The sequence below is a fragment of the Mastigoproctus giganteus genome, chromosome 9 (genome assembly GCF_048544385.1).
Source record: "Mastigoproctus giganteus isolate SK-2022 chromosome 9, ASM4854438v1, whole genome shotgun sequence".
In the NCBI taxonomy this organism is placed as follows: Eukaryota; Metazoa; Arthropoda; class Arachnida; order Uropygi; family Thelyphonidae; genus Mastigoproctus; species Mastigoproctus giganteus.
Window position 1 is genome coordinate 30,004,573 of NC_143583.1, and position 20,057 is coordinate 30,024,629.

The 20,057-nt window shown below is 40.0% G+C and overlaps 1 protein-coding gene across 1 annotated transcript in view; it reads right to left on the minus strand.

The window, feature by feature from the left end:
• Positions 1-20,057, minus strand: part of sgg (glycogen synthase kinase 3 beta homolog shaggy) — a 299,419-nt gene that overhangs the window by 147,335 nt on the left and 132,027 nt on the right. Inside the window, exon 4 of the mRNA XM_090381919.1 lies at positions 13,891-14,001. Within this exon, the coding sequence (XP_090238045.1) occupies positions 13,891-14,001 (111 nt within the window). The remainder of the gene's footprint in view (positions 1-13,890; positions 14,002-20,057) is intronic.

Here is a 20,057-nt window from a genome sequence, read left to right on the forward strand (position 1 = left end):
AACCAATGATAAATAAAGCGGGAATAGATCCCTCAATCGTTCAGCTACGTTAGCCACCCTCAAAGATAGCTACAGGTATGCCGTCAGTTCTTCCTCAGTTATGAGACAACATTATCTCGTTGATAATCGTAGTCTGAGTTCACGTTTGCTCTAGTTGTTTGCACTAATTTATAATTCTTCATTTCTCATAAAGTAAAAACTTTTGTGCTTTGGCAGTTATTTTTTGAGTGAAATTTGATAATGGGTCCAAAGAGAAGTGAACAGCAGAATAATTCAGGAAAGAAACACACTTGGTTGAGCATAGAAAAGAAGAAAGAAATTATAGAAAAAGTTCAGAAAGGTAGAACAATTACAGATGTAGCTCAAGAGTATGGCGTCCCTAGGTCAACCGTGGCAACTTTTTGGCAACAAAGAGACAAGATTATAGGTGCTAGAGTGTTCGTTGGAGCAATAAAAATTTCTGACAGAAACAGATCTTTAATCAATGAAGAAATGCCAACAGCTGCCATTAAAGAAATTTTATTCCATTGGGAAAAGGTGCAGTCTGCTTGTTTAAAATGACACCCCAACACTGCTGTTGTAACTAGAATGACAGACTTGTTTAACAACACTACTATATCACTTCAAGGCTATCTTGAAAAAGAGGGAGAGACAGTCCACCCTTGATCAATTCCTCATCCCCATTCAAGCCAAGAGGAGAAGAAAAAGGGTAGAACAAGATAAATAAAACATCCTTCCAACATCTAAGGCTCAATGAAATGTATGTACTCATTATGTACTTTCGTTTGTTATATGGTAGAATATAGTAAAGTCAATAATACTGTGTATTTCTCTCCGACAACAAATTAATCAATTTTCCATAAACTTATATGGAAAATATTGACCCACAATTCGACTCTAATTTGGTGACAGATTATAGTCGAATTGCGAGGCACCACTTTATTAAAATTGGCAATATCCTCAACTGGATTCATATATTTACTGTCAATGTTTAAGTCCATTTCGATATTCCTGTTCACTTGTCTCATTTCTTCTTCATCATCCTTAAATACCTCTACTTCATTTAATACATTAATCAGATTTTTCTTATGTTTATTGCTCCACCTTTCTCTCCTTCTCAAAACAGGAGATTTACTCTTAACCAAAGTAGGAATGCCCACAAAACTCTCTCCTTCGTCACGATAAACACATTTACCACTTCTTGTCATAATAATTCTCAGGGGTTCTGCTTCTTGAGGAGGCAGAGCTGTCAACATCCAAATCGCATTCCAAGGCCCTGCCAGAAACAGCCATGGCCCAATCAAAACTGTCTTCCACATGTTCATTAAAAAACCCTTTCACTGTATTTACCTCATCATTACTTACAAAAGGCCCAAATCTTGGGCAGCTCTTGAATTTTAACAGTGGATTTCCTATTTGTTTTGTTACCCTCCCCTGACAGTATTTTTGTTAGCACTCATTTTATTCATTTATGCTTAAATAAATCAAAATTCAAATCATAATACACAGTGCCACTATAATCTCCAAAAATCACTTCTTTTAAGCTTTTAAGTTTAATTATATTTCCTCAGATTCAAATCTTGACACATAGAACAGTAAGGTCATTCTCATTAATTAAGGTCCCCCAGTCTCTTAGCATTGGGATTTTAAATTATACCCAGATAAAATTTTAAGTATTTATGCTATGCTGTAGCATAGACAAACAATCAACTAACCCATTAGAATGAAGGACATTCCAAATATCAAAATAAACTGTCTTTAAGTAGTTAAATACTACCTGATATTTTGAAAAAATCTGAACCCCCTCCACAATCCAACTCCATCAACAAGATGACCACCAAGAAAATCAAATAACTCTACTTAATACCACACTTTCAACAGAAAATTCAGGAACACATAATCCCTCATAAGAGACAGGAAAAAAATGCTGGAGGCACTTAGTGGGAACTACTGGAAACAATAACCCTTGGGAGTTGTCTACAGAATAGTGATGAACAAGCTGCCAAGATGAGATGTCCTAGAAACTACTGTCAAACCCAGATGGAGCCCCAATCCTGTGTTGGGCTGATTCTGTAAATAACATACTAGACAGTATTATTCAGACTAAAACTGGGGATCATTCCCCCACCCAACTATACGTTATAAAATAAAACGTTGAATATGACAAGGTCGATACTGAACCTCTGTTTACAAGACTTAGAAATTGACAAGCCCAAAAACAATAAATGCCCAGGTTTTGACCTCTTTAGAGATTGAGATTATCAAAAAATTAGTGTAAATAGCACCAGACAAATTAACAGTACTATATAATAACTGTATGACAGAAGGTATATTCCCAAAAATATGTAAAAAAGCTGTATTAAGATTAATTCTCAAAAACCCTGAGAAATTCCCTACTAATCCCAAATCATATAGACCAATAGCCCTGCTCCCTGCACTAGGTAAAATATACAAACGACTACTATATAGCAGATTAGCTCAATACTACACAGAACATTCCAACAATCAGTATGGTTTTAAGCAGGGCAACTACAGAGGATGCCATGCACCACCTACTGACAAAAGTTAAAAACTCAGAGGAGAAATATATGCTGGCAATCTCTATTGACTTTGCTGGGGCAGGGTGAAACAAGAAGAAGAAATGAATCACTTATAAGTTTATCAAGTGGAAATCTGCTGTAAACCAATGGAAACAGTGAAAGGAGTGAAGGTGGAGATGGCTTTCTGGTCCATAAAGATTTTAAAAACAACATTTTGGAATTCAAAAATACATCACCAAGGGTGTCAAGACTAATACTCAAGATTTCTAAGCGGTACAAGCTAATGATTATAATGATTTATGCACCAACATCGAGCCATGATGATGAAGAGGTTGAAGAAATGTACACCGAAATTGAGTCTTCTAGATGAGCAGAAGACCCACTACACTATTATTATGGGGGACTTCAATGCTAAAGTTGGAAAAAGACAAAGCAGCGCAGAAAGGGGAACTATAGGAAATTTTGGAATTGGTGAAAGAAATGAAAGAGGTGAAAGACTTGTTGGAATTTGCAGAATCCCAAGGACTGTCAGTAATGAAAACTTTTTTCAAGAAAAGGGTGAACAGAAAGTGGACATGGAAGAGTCCAAATGGATTAACAACTAATGAAATCGACTTCATCCTCACTAACAGAAGATATATTGTGAATGATGTTACCATCCTGAATAAGATAAATGTTGGAAGTGATCACAGAATGGTAAGATGTACACTTGATATAAATGTAGGAAAGGAAAGGAAAAAACTGACGTGAGTAAATAATATAAAGGTCTTTGAGATAACAGAAGAGGAGAAAAAGCAGTATGTACTGGAACAAGTTTGAGCTTCTGCAGACTGCTCAGGACCAAGATATCGACGAGGAATATTACAACTTTCTGAAAGTGATAAAGTCCAAGAAACCTATAGGAAAAAAGAAATCAAAAGAAGAAAAAATTAGTCAAGAAACACTTGTCACAATGAACCAAAGACGACAAATGAAGAGGAAGAAAAACACTGACAGAGAGAAAATTGAGTATACCGAGTTATGCAAAGCCATTAGAAAGAGACTCAGAGAGGACATAAGAAGATTTAACACAAGAAAAGTAGAACAAGCATTAAGGGAAAACAAAGGATTTAAATCAACAGCCATGAGCAGTAATACAGAAAGACAAATGATACTGAAACTGAAGAATAGCAATAGTGTACTTATAAACAGCAGAGAAGGCATAATTCAAATAGCAGAAGACTACTATAGAGAATTATACAAGGAGGAAGGGAATGATGCCAGCAGTGGGGAAGATGGATTGGAAAGTAGCAACACATACGACATACCCAATATTCTTCCTGATGAGGTAGAACATGCATTGAAGAAAATGAAGAATCAGAAAGAACTGGGGGAAGATGATGTTACTGTAGAGTTGTTAAAATTGGGAGGAAAAGAGACATGATACAGAAACTGGCAAGGCTCTTCACAAAGTGCATTCGAAAAGGTGTGACGCCTAAGCAGTGGAATAATGCAATCATAGTTTTGCTGCATAAGAAAGGAGATAAATCAGAAATTGAAAATTATAGACCAATTAGCTTGTTATCCCACATCTACAAGTTGTTCACAAGGGTCATTACTAACAGATTAGAAAGAATACTTGATGAGAATCAACCGAAAGAGCAAGCTGGCTTTAGGCCAGGATTCGCAACTATGGATCACCTCCACGTAATATCACAACTAATGGAGAAAACAAATGAATATAAAACACCATTATGCCTGGCATTTGTGGATTATGAAAAGGCATTTGACTCCATACAGCATAAGGCAATGTTTAGGGCACTGGAAAGACAAGGCATAGATACCGCATATATTATGATTTTGAAGAAAATATATGAGAGTGCTACCTCCTTTATTAGACTAGACAAAGACAGTAGTATATTTAAAATCGAGAAAGGAGTTCGACAAGGAGACACAACATCTCTGAAGCTGTTTACTGCTGCGCTTGAGGAAGCTTTCAGAAGATTAGACTGGTCGCAGAAAGGAGTCAATGTGAAAGGAGAGTACCTAAACCATTTACGGTTTGCAGATGACATTGTGGTCATAAGCCACGATTCCAAAGAATTAGAGGAAAATCTTAATCAGTTATGCACAATTAGTAAGGATTTTGGACTAAAGATGAATATGGCTAAAAACAAAAGTAATGATGAACAAGTATGCCACAGAAAGGGAAATAATGATTGGAAGAGCAGTACTTGAAAAGGTGGAGTCATATACTTATCTGGGACAAGTTATTAGCTGTAATAATGATAAATGGCTGAAAGTCAAGAGAAGAATAAATTTTGGATGGATAGCATTCAGGAAATATAGTCACATACTGAAGAGCAATATCCCAGTTTGTCTGAAACGTAAAATAATGAACCAATGTATACTCCCCACCATGACTTATGGGAGTGAAACTTGGGCACTCACCAAAAGAATGGAAGAGAAGCTGAGAACTAACACAGCGAAGAATGGAACGAATTATATTGGGAATCAGACTGTTAGATAAGAAGAGAAACACATGGGTTAGGCAGCAAACTCAAGTAAAGGACATTCTTATCAAAACTAAAGAACTAAAATGGTCTTGGGCAGGACACATAGCTAGAAGACATGACAGATGGACTAAGAAAATAACAGAATGGTATCCAAGAGGAGCTAGAAGAAAACCTGGAAGACAAAGGCGGATTGGTTCGGTTTGGTTTGGGTTTTATTGGCGCATCAGCAACTGAGGCTATAATGCGCCAAATACCAGTCATAAATAAAAAGTTAAGATCTTCAGTGACCTAAGGAGTTTGGCCACCATGTCGAGCTATAAAAGGAGTAATAGTACAAAACATGAACAAAGGAATGACAAATCAATTTTAAATACGAGAAAAAAGGTTTACTGATTTTAAAAAGTTAAAAACAGCAGACACGTTGTCATTGTCGGATAAAATCTGACTGAGTGTATAAGTCTCAGTCAGATGACTAAAAGCGGTAAAATAAAATTCACGTTCGTGTCTAAAACGTGGACACTCAGTTAAAATGTGCCGTATGCTTAAGTAGGTGTCACAGTTCTCACACATAGGACAGTCATCTGCCCTCAGCAAAAAGGAATGTGTAAGATGACTGTGTCCTATGCGGAGGCGAGCTAAAACAACTTCCTCTCTGCGATTCCTGCGCAGACTAGACTGCCAATGTCGGATTACAGGCTTTATCTGATAGAGCTTGTTTGTGACTTGCTCATGCCAGGATTGTTGCCATTGGGACAGTAATTTATCGTGTATTAGCTGCCTGTAGTCTGTATAGGGGACTAACAGGCAATAAGTGTTGTGGGGTTCTGGTGACCTGGCCGCAGAATCTGCCAGTTCATTTCCCACGATCCCAATGTGGCTTGGAATCCAGCAGAAACGAATGTCGAAAGAACACTCAAAGAGAGAGTGTAGCGTCTGCTGAATCCGGGTCACAAATGGATGAGGATTATACCTCATACCCGATAAAGCCTGCAGTGTACTTACAGAGTCAGTGTACACCATACACTTTTGATACCTATGGGTTTTAATGTGGTCCAAGGCTAACACTATAGCATTCAACTCAGCTGTATATATGCTGCATTCTTGGGGAATCTTTCGGTCCAGTGGGCAGCGTAGAGTTGGTGGTAGACAGAAGATGGAGTTGTGGACTTACCCCAATTTTTAAGGGAGAAGTCGCATGATGGAATGCGAGCATGCCAGGGTGGAAGTGATTGCCTTGGTGCCTGGGCAACATTGTCTACCGTGATGTCGAGCTCTCTGAGCAGATCTTGGACACGGATACCAAAAGGCCGATTGGCAGTCTGACGAGTGTTATATAAGTTTTCCCATTTTGGCTTGAAAACGGACGTCCACGTAGGGTTGTCTGGCAGGGATTTTAATTTAACAGTATATTTTAAAGACAATTGCTTTTGTCGCAATGACAGTGGTGGTTCGGATGCTTCAACATATAAACTCTGGACAGGGGATGTTCTAAATGCTCCAGTAGCAATACGGATGGCTTGGTGGTGGACTGGGTCCAGCCATCTAAGTACGCTGTTTCTAGCCGATGTGTACACTTGGGACCCATAGTCTAGTTTAGATCGGACAAGTGCACGATAGAGGCTGAGCAAAGTGGAGCGGTCTGCTCCCCATTTATTGGAGGAAATAGAGCGTAGGAGATTCAACCCTCTTGTGCACTTTGTCCGCAGTTGACGAATGTAAGGTAAAAATGTCAACTTCTTGTCGAAAATGAGCCCCAAGAATTTTGTCTCAGGTGCTACTGGAATGATGTCTTATCCGAGTTTAAGTTCTGGTTCAGGGTGAAGGTTCCGTTTGCGACAAAAATGTACGCAGACGGTCTTCTGTGGCGAGAACCTAAAACCATTAGTCACTGCCCAAGAGTTGACGTGGTCTATGGCATGCTGCAATTGTCTTTCGAGACCCTCATATTGCATGACTGCAAAAAAGATGCAAAAAGTCACAAAGAGGGCACTATTTACGGTAGGAGGAAGTTGTTCGGTTATAGAGTTAACTTTGATTGCAAAAAGCGTAACACTTAAAACTGATCCCTGTGGAACTCCCTCTTCTCGGCAGAATGGTCGGGAGAGGGTGGATCCCACACGAACTTGGAAAGACCGGTCTGTAAGGAAGTTTTTGATAAAGAGGGCAATGTGTCCTCTAAGACCAAAGTTATATATATCTTTTAAAATTCCATATCTCCAAGCCATGTCCATACGCTTTTTCCATATCAAAGAAAACTGACACCTGGTGCTCACGTTTTAGGAAAGCATCACGTATAGATGTTTCCAAGCGGATTAAATGGTCAAGTGTTGACCTATTCCTTCGGAAGCCACACTGTATCCTGGAAAGGAGGTCATTAGCTTCTAAATACCACAAGAGACGAGCATTGACCATTCTTTCCAGGATCTTGCACAAGCAGCTCGTCAGAGCAATAGGACGGTAATTGTTTGGTGTTTTTGGATCCTTTCCTGGTTTCGGAAAGGGAAGGATAGTTGCCACATGCCACGAGTCCGGAAATGTCTCTTCAATATAGATTCTATTATAGAGACGGAGCAAACGATCCATGGATTCCGATGAAAGATGTTTAATCATCTCATAATGGATGTCGTCTGGCCCAACAGCACTCGCCTTGGAGAGTAAGAGTGCTGCTTTCAGCTCCCACTGTGTAAAGGGCTGATTGTATTCCTCGCGATTGTTAGAGGACAGCTTTAGGTGATGTTTTTCTGCTCTCTGCTTGTGTGCGAGGAACTCTGGGGGGTAAGCTGTTTCTGAAGACACTTTAGCAAATGTCTCCCCTAGAGTATTTGCAATTGCAGTTAGATCTGCAATTGTACATCCATTATGTTCCAGGATCGATGAAGGGTGTGAGTTGTATTTGCCCTTCATTTTCCGAACTTTGTCCCAGATGGTTTTGGGATTGGCGGCCCGTGTAAGGGAAGATGTAAATTTGATCCAAGATTCCTTTTGGCTCTGACGTCTAATGTACCGTGCTTTGGCACGTGCACGTTTAAAGGCTATTAAATTATCTGTGGTGGGATAACGGCGAAATATTCCCCATGCTTTGTTTTGAGCCTTCCTAGCCGCTGTGCATTCTCCATTCCACCATGGTTTTGGAAAACGTGGAAAGCGGGACGATGTCCTGGGAATTGCAACTGCTGCTGCCTGGACTATACTTTCTGTGATGTCTTTTACTGCCTCATTAATTGGCTCCTGGCTGACTATGGTGGTATTAAACGTTGCCAGATGACGAAAGGCATTCCAGTCGGCATGATCGATCTTCCAACGTGGTATCCTCGACTGGTGACATTGTCTCCCATTTGAAATGGTGGATAACACGGGGAAGTGATCACTACCATAAAGGTTATCTTCAACCTCCCATGTACTCAGAGGCAGGAGGGAAGAGGAGCAGATGGAAAGATCAATAGCAGTAAATGTACGGGTAGCCGTGTGGAAAAAGGTGTTAGATCCCACATTTAGAAGGGCCAGATCATTGTTTTCAAGCAATCGCTCGATAATCCGACCCCTTCTGTTGGTGTCAGAACTACCCCACAGCGGATTATGCCCATTAAAATCCCCTAATAATAGGAAAGGGGGTGGCAGTTGCTTAATGAGATCATCAAGGTCTGCCTGGGCGGTGTCGTTCCCAGGTGGCAAATAAATGGAGCAAACAGTTAGTAGGAACCCTACTGTAAGACGAACTGCTACAGCCTCTAGATTAGTGGTAAGAATCACAGCTTGAAAGGGGTTGTGGTTACCCACAAGGATAGAAACTCCTCCGTGGGCAGGTCCATCCCCAGCTCTGTCTCTGCGAATAACTGAGCAGTTACGTAAGTAAGGATCTTCTTTTGCCGTTAAATACGTCTCCTGTAAGCAAAAGCAAGTTGGTTCATGCTTACTCAGGAGGGCCTTGATGTCATCTCTATTTCTACGAAATCCACGGCAATTCCATTGGAGAAATTTAAATGTACCCATTATTTTGATTTACTGGGTCCGTCTGGTGGCTTCCGAAGGGCTGAGGGCTTCATTTTCTCAGTCCTGGGTTTATCTCTCTTTGGAAAGACTGGACGTTGGCCTGTATCCATTTCTTCTTCGTCTTTCGCAAAGAGTTCCAGGACAGGGTCGTCCTGTACCTCCTTATTTTCGACATCCATTGTCTCTCGAATTGTAGATGCCTGCTCCCCTTTCTTCTTGGTTTCTTTAGTACTCTGTTTTGGAAGTGGTGGAGCACTAGGAGGTACGGATATAGCAGTGGCGGCTGACTGTGATTTTTGGGTGGGCTTTTCGGAACTTAATAAATAGCGCGCAATGGGGGTAAAAGACTCCCTTGGTGGAATACTCATATCAGTCTGAGTACCAATGGTACTTTTCCCAGAAGCTTTCTGGGCATATGAGGGCTTGGCGCTATTTATAGGTTGGATGCGTCTTCTGGCCTCCTGATAGGAGATGTTTAGCTCTGTTTTTAGTTTCTGAATTTCCTTCTCCTCTTTCCACCGCTGGCATGCTCGAGAGTATGCAGGGTGTTCCCCTTGGCAGTTTGTACAACTTGGCTTAGAAGCTAAACATTCCTTGCTCTCGTGGTCTTTAGCACCACAGCGAGCACAGGCAGGGTTGCCACGACAAGCTGTTTGAGAGTGGCCATACTTTTGGCATTTAAAGCACCTCAGTGGGTTGGGGATATAAACCCTCACTGGGCAGTTTAAATAGCCTGCTTTTATGGAACTTGGAGGCCGTGGGGTGTTAAACGTTACGATGAGAACTCGGGTAGGGACGAGATTCCCATCCTTCCGCATCGATATTCTTTTGCCAGCCGTCACTCCTTGCTCTTTAAGTTCAGAGCAGATCTCTTCTTCAGAAACATGAAGAAGATCCCACTCTGATATGACACCGCGTGAGAAATTCAAGGTTTTATGGGAAGTAACGATGATCGGTAATCCCCCTAAAGATGTGGCTTTCAGTAGTTGCTGTGCATGTTTTTGGCTTGCAGCCTCAACTAAAATGTCTCCAGAACGTAGCCTTTTGACAGATTTTGGGGATCCTGTCAACCCTTCTAATCCTTTCTGGATGAAAAAGGGTGACATTTTCCCGAGTGCCTGCTCTCCGGTGGAATGGAGAATGAGGAAAAGCGGTGTCACAGATGGTGGTGTATCCTCAGTTCTGGCTCTTTTATCACAAGTGTTTTCTGTGGTTTCGTCTCAATTAGGTAGGGGCCTTGTTGGGGCCCCAGAAGAAATAGAATTTAAATTACTCATAAGAGTAAAGAAAAAGTGTCTGATGCCTAAGTACCTCACCCACCACGGAGCCCTACGAGGGGGCGCCCACTCGTGAACTAGCAGGTACTGCGTACACAAATGGGACGCCGAGTTCGCTTAGAACACCATACCCACGTTTCCAATAAGTCTTTATCCCGTCCCAGGACCAAAGGGAGGGAGACTTATTGGAACGCAGTTGACCCTAGCAGTATAATACCACCCGCCGATTGATCCCAGTCGGGCCGGTCCGGGACCACCCGTCTTGTCGAAGCAGGGGCCAAAGTGGTGTATTAAGGCTGGGCCTCTCAACCACCAGGATCCCCCTTTCCGCTTCCACGGGTCGCGGCGCACGGCTGCACACGCCGGATTCCAAAGATGTAACCCTGGAACCAAGGTATGGGCGTTAGATCCCAGTGACGCTAGTCTGGAAGTCCAGCAGCGTCACTGGGAGGTCCCCTCACCATGTACAGGTGCCCATGTCGAGGGGGACAAAGGCGGAGATGAATAGATGAAATGCATGAGTTTTTGGGTAGTAAATGGATGGCCAGTGCTCAAAACAGAAGGAACTGGAAAGTTGCTGGAGAGGCCTTCATCCTGCAGTGGATTGAAAATGGCTCATGATGATGATGGTGGCCTAGTGTCCTTAAAAGACTCTGCCAGGCAAATGCCCCACAAAACCTCTATAAAGTAATAAACAGCTACTTTACAGATAGAAGTGTCTCAGTATGCACAACGTTCCAGAAATTGACATGCCCTGTGAATAAAGGCTGCCCGCAGGGTTCAATCCTTGTCCCTTTCTTCTGGAACATTATTCTGGACGAATTTCTGTCCTTGGATCTGGGCTCCTGGAAAGCCTGGCCTTTACAGTGGGGAGTAATCTTTTCCCACTTCCAGTGGGGTGGGAGAGACATTTACTTCATTTATAATCTGCATTATCACTGTACTTGCATTCTATTTTTATACTTTTTCCTTATATTTTATAATATATATTTTTCTAGTGACAAATGGGCCTGGAGTACTGGGGTCCATAGTTTAACAAATAGATATTTATTGTATACCCAGTATAAAATGAAATATAAGTACAATTTCAGTTCAGTAGCTTTCGGAACTCGTGTCTCTTTATCAACTGACAAATTTGAATACATTGTAATGTATTCAAACTCGTGTCCCTTTATCAACTGACAAATTTGAATACATTGTAATGTATTCAAATTTGTCAGTTGATAAAGGGACACGAGTTCCGAAAGCTACTGAACTGAAATTGTACTTATATTTCATTTTATACTGGGTATACAATAAATATCTATTTGTTAAATATATTTTTCTCTTATATTATATAAGTATGTATGTATGTTAGCTGGCAGTTAGAGGAAGATTACTCCCCCCACTGCCAACTAACATATCCTACCTTCGATTCAGGATGGCCAATTTGACCATCCTACCGAATTCAACACTTACGTGGACCTGATCACCAACGGAGACATACTGCAGCCATTTAGCGATCTCAACTGGATACTCAAAAATAATTCCCTTTAAAAGCCCATCCCTAGGTGGGGGGGGAGACAGGTCTCTGTCTCCTCCTCCTCTCCCTGCCTCCCCCATACTTTATCTGGTGGGGCTCATTCCCACTCACCTCTTTGGGGATGTCTACTCTATTGTCCCCATCATTCTACCTGTTTCCCCTTCAGTTTACACCCCCCCCCTACACACACGCACATTAACTAAATTGAACAAATACACCCCTAACAATGCTGCCAAATTCTAATCAATGTCTAAATCCAACCGCTTTCTCGTAAACCTCTCTTGACCTTTCCAAATTCTAGTGTTACCCCCCCCTTCCTTTTCAATATATATACAGTAAACCCCTGCTATTCACAGGGGTTACGTTCCTGAGAAATGCCGCGAATACCGAAAACGCGAATACTGTTATGGCTCTCATAGTGATAAAGGGGTTCCATTCCAAAGTATGAAATATATAACAAAAACTAGTCTAAAATTTTGTCTATGTATGTATTACATGTACCTTCATAATATGACTATGTACATAGACAGTACATAGTGAAATGCAAGCATATGGCATCGAAATGAAAATAAGAAACAATTTAATATTAAATGTAATATTTATTAGAAATTTCAAACAAATCTTCAAACCAGCATCTTTGCTAGCTAAAAAACTTATCCCGCCAGTGCTATCACCAGTTTCGCTAAAGTGTTGATAAAGGAGTTTTGCCTTTTCACGAATGATAAGCCAACTGAACAGAATTTTATTTTGAGTTCGGTCTTCTATCCACAGATTTAAAGCTTTTCCATTTTTTCTAATTTAACGTCACGAGTTACAGAGCAAAATTTTGAATCAATTAGTGCGTTTTCACGGACACTATGGCGGATTTTTTCTTCCGATTTTTTGATTGATCATACCGTTGACTCATTGATTTTATAATGTTTTGCCACTGAGGAGACACTGTCACCATTAGAAATTTTGTCTAATAACTCAATTTTATTCGCCAATGTCATCACCTTCTTTGATATTTCACATTCCCTTGTTATTCGTAGCCATATTTTTGTACGGGTTAGAAAGAACTTGTCCAAATAAAGTTACTTTCTTCCGTTAACACACTCAAAAAAGTCTGTTTTACACTGCAAAATGTTAGATTTATCACTTTTGTATGCATATCAATTTATAAATTGATAAATTTATTCAATTTATAAGCATATAAATTAAAAACAAACAACGAAATCTTCCATGGCAAGCGCATAATACATACTGAATAAGGATTAGCGAGAAACATCCACGCTCGTGATTTTGTCACCCCTCTCTCCCCCACCCACTGAGCGCTGTTTTGACCGGAAAAGATAATTTTAGCCATGCCCATGTTTTTTAATGGCAGAAAATGTTCACGGCGCTATAAAATTCACATTTTTTAAGGTTTCATTTTATATTAAATCAGCGACCGCGAATAGCAGGGGTTTACTGTATAGGCCTTGCCAAACGAAATCCTCAGAAATTAGGTGGCAGGGCCTGCCAGAGTACTTAAATAATCTACTGAGTGCCTGACCTGCCTCCTCGTGACAGTATTAGCAATGGTGGGTCTCAACAGCTAAATGGTCAGAGAAACAACAGAACATTACACTACCCAACAAACCACTCCCCACACACTTTTTAAATTTCTGGCTTCAACAGAGTTCTGTGTCACGCATACAAAGAATACAATGTGGAGATGGAGGAAAACCCCTGATGCCATCATATAACTAACACACTTTACATTTTACTTTACCCTAGTAAAGTAAAATGTAAAGGGTTACTACTATGTAGAAAAAAAAATCATATTGGTAGAGCAGGTAGGACAAGCTTTTGAGAAGAGATTTATTTGAAATTTGATTTCAGAGGAAAAGAGGAAAACAGTATTTATCACCAGTATATGCAGGACAGTGTGGTTTCATTTCGTGCAAACCTTACAATTGCATTAAATGGCAGAGACAAAATATTCATATGTATCTATGTGTGCAACACTGATGCTTATCTGGTTATAACATATAAATAACATGAATTCAAAGGAAAGCATTAATTATATCGATTCCAAAACTCACCTTTATAAATGCAATAGGTATTGTTTGTTTAGACTTGCTATAATGCCTTGCTACTCTATACACTGTTTCAGGTATATATTCCAGTACTAGATTCAAATAAACTTCATCCTTCTGCAATAAAATAAACATTATCAACATCACAGAGATTATGCTGAATTTACTTGTAACATTTTCATGATTAATTAAATGAGTTACTTTCTGTATATGCAGATAATTCCCCTGCATCTAATATCTCAAAAATTTAATGCAAAATAAAAATAGAGATTGGCTAAATACTTCGAATTAATGTAAAAAGAAACTTCTGTAAACCGTGCACATTCTACTCAGACTGCTCATTTAGGGATAATCCATCAGAAAACTCTTCCTTGGCCCTGATAACTCAAGTTATCAGGGCCGAGCCCCGATAACTTGAGTTATCGGGGCTGAGGAAGAGACAGTGCTATTTTGAAGGGACATGATTATTCATATTAATAGCTTTAAGTCTTCAAAGAGATTATCTAATATGTGAAACCAAGTGACCCAACGATGAACTTGTGTAACTGTTCTCAGTTAGCCCAAAAGCTAAAATGTAAGAATTAAGTTGCAATTAAAGAGACCTTTTAAGTCCAAGATACCTTGTCCTATGTGTGGAAGAGAAACTGTGATTGAGCTGCCGTATTTATGAAAGGCTGGCAGGTAACAGAACGTTAAGGACACCATGCAAATAATTTTACAAGAATAGCTGGTGCTTCAAATGTCAGCAGTTTATAAGTGGATTTTAATTTTACAAAAATTTACACATGGATCAAACAATGGTATTAATTTTTTAATACCTGAATATTTTCCAAGAAAAGAGATTTAAATCTGTTTTATTAAATAAATGCCAAAACCTACATATATCCACAGAAAGTCTGCACAGATTTCTTCATTTTTATTCATACATGGTCAGAGAAAGCTTATAGCATCAAAATGTTTGAATTGTATATAGAAGTTTACAATGCACAAAAATACAATTCTAGTGAAAATTATTTAGATGAGAGAGAGAGAGTTCATCAGTGTTCTAGCAAAGGCAGGTCCAAGAATACAACACAACAACCCCCTTATCCATACTTCATTATAATTTACCAAATTCTACCTCTGGACCCTTTACTTAACTTTTCATTCTATCAAATCCTTCACTCCCTCACAATACATTCCAATCAAATTTTCTTCCATCTTCTGATTTTGTAGAGATATGTTTGAGTATTTCAGTCAAACATCTCATTTCTCACACACCCTTCTCAAAACCTGATTTTTCTTTTTATCAGCCCATCTTATCTTTTCCATCCTCCTCCTCCTCCATACTCACATATAAAGACTGATTTTCTGATATCTTCCATCTTCAATGTCTATGTCTCTGTTGTTGTTGTTGTTGTTTTGGTTTTTAGGAGCATTAGCAATTAAGGCCATATTGCTCCGGGATATGCAGTGGCCATTCCCTGACCTTTCCGCATCTTCCGTATTTGGTGGTGATGGGCTCGAACCCCGGTCTAATCAAGAAGCATGTGATACGCACTACTGCTCCTTCCCACCTGGCTACGGAGGCACCCCTATGTCTCTGCTCTAAAGAGTACCACTGCATACTACAGATCATACCAATCTTTTTTCTTAAACCAATTGCTAACTCACATAATATTCTTCACTTCTCAAAAGCTTTTTTACCCACTGCTATTCTTATTTCTCTGCTGCTCTTCACTTCTTCAGCCATTAGCTTTCCAAATACCTAAATTTGTTCAAAAATCTCTGCTCTGCTCTCTGTCTCTCTCCATTTCAAGATTTAACTCTCACCTTTCTCTTCTCAGTATACATTATCCTCACAAGCCTATCACAACATTCCTTTAGCCTATTAACCAATTTATACAATCCTTTCTCAGATTCTGCCCAATGATATATCATTCACAAACACAAAGATTTCAGCCATATTTCCTTTACCAAATGTCTCCTTAACCATTTGTTGTTGTTGTTGATGGGGTTTTAAGTGCAATGGCTACTCAGGCCATATTGCACTTATGGAAGTGGTGCATACTGCCTGCATTTGTTGATTTAGAAGCAGTTAAAAATGGCTCAATCCTATTCGTTTTAGGAAGGAGAAGAATTCTGTGAGATTTAATTTTTCACCTAGGATATGGCTAAGTGACAAAGGTTCCTTTAAATTTGACAGAGAACTGAATGACGCTAGTCGAGCATTATTATATAGAGTACATTCCATAAGTATGTGTTTACTGTGAGTGGTGTATGACAATCCTTAACCATTTCATCTAAAAAACAGGGCTGTTAAAATTAAAGTATTCCTATGTAGAGGGCTCTGGAGCGAGTTCTAAGGCTCATACTGAAGAGAAATTTGGACAACATGTACAATAAAGAATGTCCTCACCATTTATTGGGGGGGGGGGGGAAATAGTTACAAAATTTGTCACTGTATGGGACGTAACTATCTTAGTTACGATTATGCAAATAACTTTACGTTATTTGCATAATCGTAAGTTATTGCCACTAATCTGCTATACTGTACTGTATAAAAGCAAAGCAGTCTCTTCAAAATCATACAGTAGATGTTTGCCTACTGCAATGCCAACAACGCTGCAAGAAAAGGCGCTATTAGTGAAGCTGTATTATCAGAACTGCAACAATGCAGCTATCAGAGAATTCCAGTATCAGAAGCGCATAAGGCATGGACCTATGACTGTTTCTGCTGTCCGCAAAATGATTGCAAAATTTAAAGCGACAGGACATCTTGGTGTTCAACCAGGTAGGAGTCGAAAACGAGTGGACTCCTCTCATGTTGAAGATGTGGCTATGGCTGTCATGGAATTATCAAGTCAATCTCCATGTGGTAGTGCAAGTGTGCCAGCTGTTTCTCGTGAAATGGACATGCCATATTCCACTGTAAGGCTAGTGATGCATCAGATGTTGCAGTACTATCCTTACAAGATGCACACTACAGCAGCAAAAGCATGGTGATGCAGATATTCATTTCACATACGTACTTCAGTTTCTGGCACGAATGATACTGGATATCACTTGGCCATGGAACATCCTTTGGAGTGATGAAGCCCACTTTTGCTTAAATGGACAAGTGAATACGCACAACTGTCACATTTGGGCAACAGAAAACCACATGCTACAGCAGCAAAAGCATGGTGATGCAGATATTCGTTTCACATACGTACTTCAGTTTCTGGCACGAATGATACTGGATATCACTTGGCCATGGAACATCCTTTGGAGTGATGAAGCCCACTTTTGCTTAAATGGACAAGTGAATATGCACAACTGTCACATTTGGGCAACAGAAAACCCTCCAGTTATCCAAGAGGTCCTGTTGCATTTTCCAAAAGTAACTGTGTGGTGTGGATTTATGGCCACATTCATGATTGGGCATATTTTTTTGAACTGGTAACACCGACTGGACCCTACAGCTGTTGGTCACTGGACAGCGATATTATGAAATGTTGGCAAATTTCACAATACCAGAGCTGCAACAACGTGGGTGCATTCAGGATACCATATACATGTAAGATGGTGGCCATCCCACCATCTTACATGTATATCCAATCCACCATTGTGTCCAAAGATTGCTAAGGCAACACTTTACAGACAAACAGGTCATCAGCCGTTGTTTCCAGACAACTTCGCCACCCTGATCACTGGACCTCACCCCATGCGACTTCTGGTTGTGGAGTTTTTTGAAGAAGCAGATGTATCGGGAAGGATGTCAAACTCTGGCAGATCTGAAGGACAGCATTAGACTTCATGTGCTGGCTATTCCAGTTGACATGTTACATTCTGTTGTAGAAAATGTTGTTCTTCGAATGGAAACTGTTGTTGACCAAAATGGAGGTCACAATGAACAACTGTAGCACTGTTCAAGTGATTTGTATTGCCATAGTGCCATATAGTGACAAATTTTGTAACTAATTTTTTTTTTTTCCACAATAAATGTCGAGCACATTCTTTATTATACCTGTTGTCCAAATTTCTCTTCGGTACGAGCCTTAGAACTCGCTCCAGAGCCCTCTACGTAGGGATACTTTAATTTTAACAACCCTGTACATTAACTTTCAACTATTAGCATTTTTCCATCTCATTACTACCATGGATCATATAATGAGATCCTTGTCAATCAATTTGATCCTGGAGAGACTGCAAAGCTCAAGAATTTTTCTAAACATGATACGTGCTTGTTAACAGAAGAAACTAGTTCTACAGGGAGGGGATAAATTTAAAGGGAAAGGGCGCAAAAATATTTCCTGATGCTATCGAAGCAGTGATAGTTGGGTCGATGGCATATACCCTATAATCTTAAGGGAGGCAGCAAGTGAGTGCATTGAACCTAATTATGAAAGCATCACTAGACTCAGGTGTGATTCTGTGTGTGGAAAGGTGCTAATAAGTGCTGTTCTAAGAGTGAAGTGGGAAATTACCGGCCTATCAGTCTAACTCCAGTAGTAGGGAAAATCATGGAGACAATGATCAAGGGTGGAATTCAGGATCATTTGATAGAAATGGAATTCTGTACAATACACATCATGGTTTTGTAAAGGGAAAATCATGTTAAAATAATCTGGTTAGCTATTTTGACAGGATCACTCAAGAGCTGGATTTAGGGAATAATTCTGACATAGTTTATTCAGATTTCAGTAAAGCATTTGACTCAGTCCCACAAGAGAGGTTACTTTATAAGCTGGAACGGGTTGGAATCACAGGGAAAATCATCCTCAGAAATAAGAAGTGGGGGTTCCCCAAGGATCAGTATTAGGACCAGTGTTGTTTTTGTTTTCATAAATGACATTGATGAAGGGATAGATGGCATGATATCTAAATTTCTAGATGATGTAAAGATTGGTAGAGTAGTTAATGATCACCACCAAGCAGAGCTTCTTCAGAGTGACCTAGATAGACTTCAGGGATGGTCAGAAAAATGGCAGCTATACTTTAATTAAGCAAAATGCAAGGTCTTACACCTGGGGAACAGTAAACCCAAAATAACTTATACACTTGGTGGAGTTGAACCAAAATCAGTAGTGGAAAAAGTTTGTTTGTTTAGGGATTTATTAGGCACATCGGCAACTATGGCCATAGTGCCCCATACATATGGTAAGTATGCATGCCAGTAGTGGAAGAGTGGGACTTGGGAGTTCCGATATGGTCAGACATGAAGTTCTCTGAGCATTGTGAACAGGTTGCAAGGAAGGCCCATCGTGTCCTATCGATGATTTAGCGAACATTTGCTAGTAGAGATAAGGGCGTCATAATCACATTACATAAGGCTGTTGTTTGACCACACTTGGAATACTGCATTCAAGTATGGAGACCAAACCTAAAAAAAAAAAAAGCATCTAGCTTCTTGAAAGTGTCCAAAGATGGGTAACTTGCTTGGTAAGATCGACAAAAGGGCATCCATATGGGGAAAGACTTTGAATATGTTAAATGCAGAGCTTCGAGACTAGACACCTTAAAGGAGATTCTAGAACTAGGGGCCATAATTTCAAATTACAGGGGTGGGGGGGGAAGATGTTTAGACTGGATTGCAGGAAGTTTTATTTTAGCCAGGGAATTATAAATTACTGGAATAAGTTACCTGCATGGGTGGTAAAGGCTGACAGTTTGGGGGAATTCAAAGGTCAGCTGGTGGAAGGAAATGCATAGGTTGTCTATTTCCTTTTCTCTTATTCATTTTTATTTTTTTTTTGGCTGTTGCAGCATAAGCCATGGGCTTCCCTGTTCAATGTGGGCATTGCTAATACTACTGGAATGAGCGGTAGTCCGAAAGGCAAGGTACTGGTGGATTTCAAGGCCTGCTGTGAGTCATCATGGAACAGGTAAATACATGAGCTGTGTAAGGGTAACTAAGAGTAAGAACAGCAGTATGTATACCTGCATGTACACTAATGCTAGGAGCATAGTACATAAATCTGAGGAATTATTTGAATGTCAAGTCATCAAATGCAGACACTGTGGGGATATCAGACAAGTGGTGTCACTCAGATATAAATGATGCAGAATTTGAACATGGGGAGTACAATGTGCACAGAAAATAGATAGAAGGGGGAGGGGGTTATGCTCTTAGTTAAACACACAAAATGGCCAGTGCAACGTTGAGTCAGTTTGGTGTGACATAAGCACTGGGAAAGCAAAAATGAGAGTAC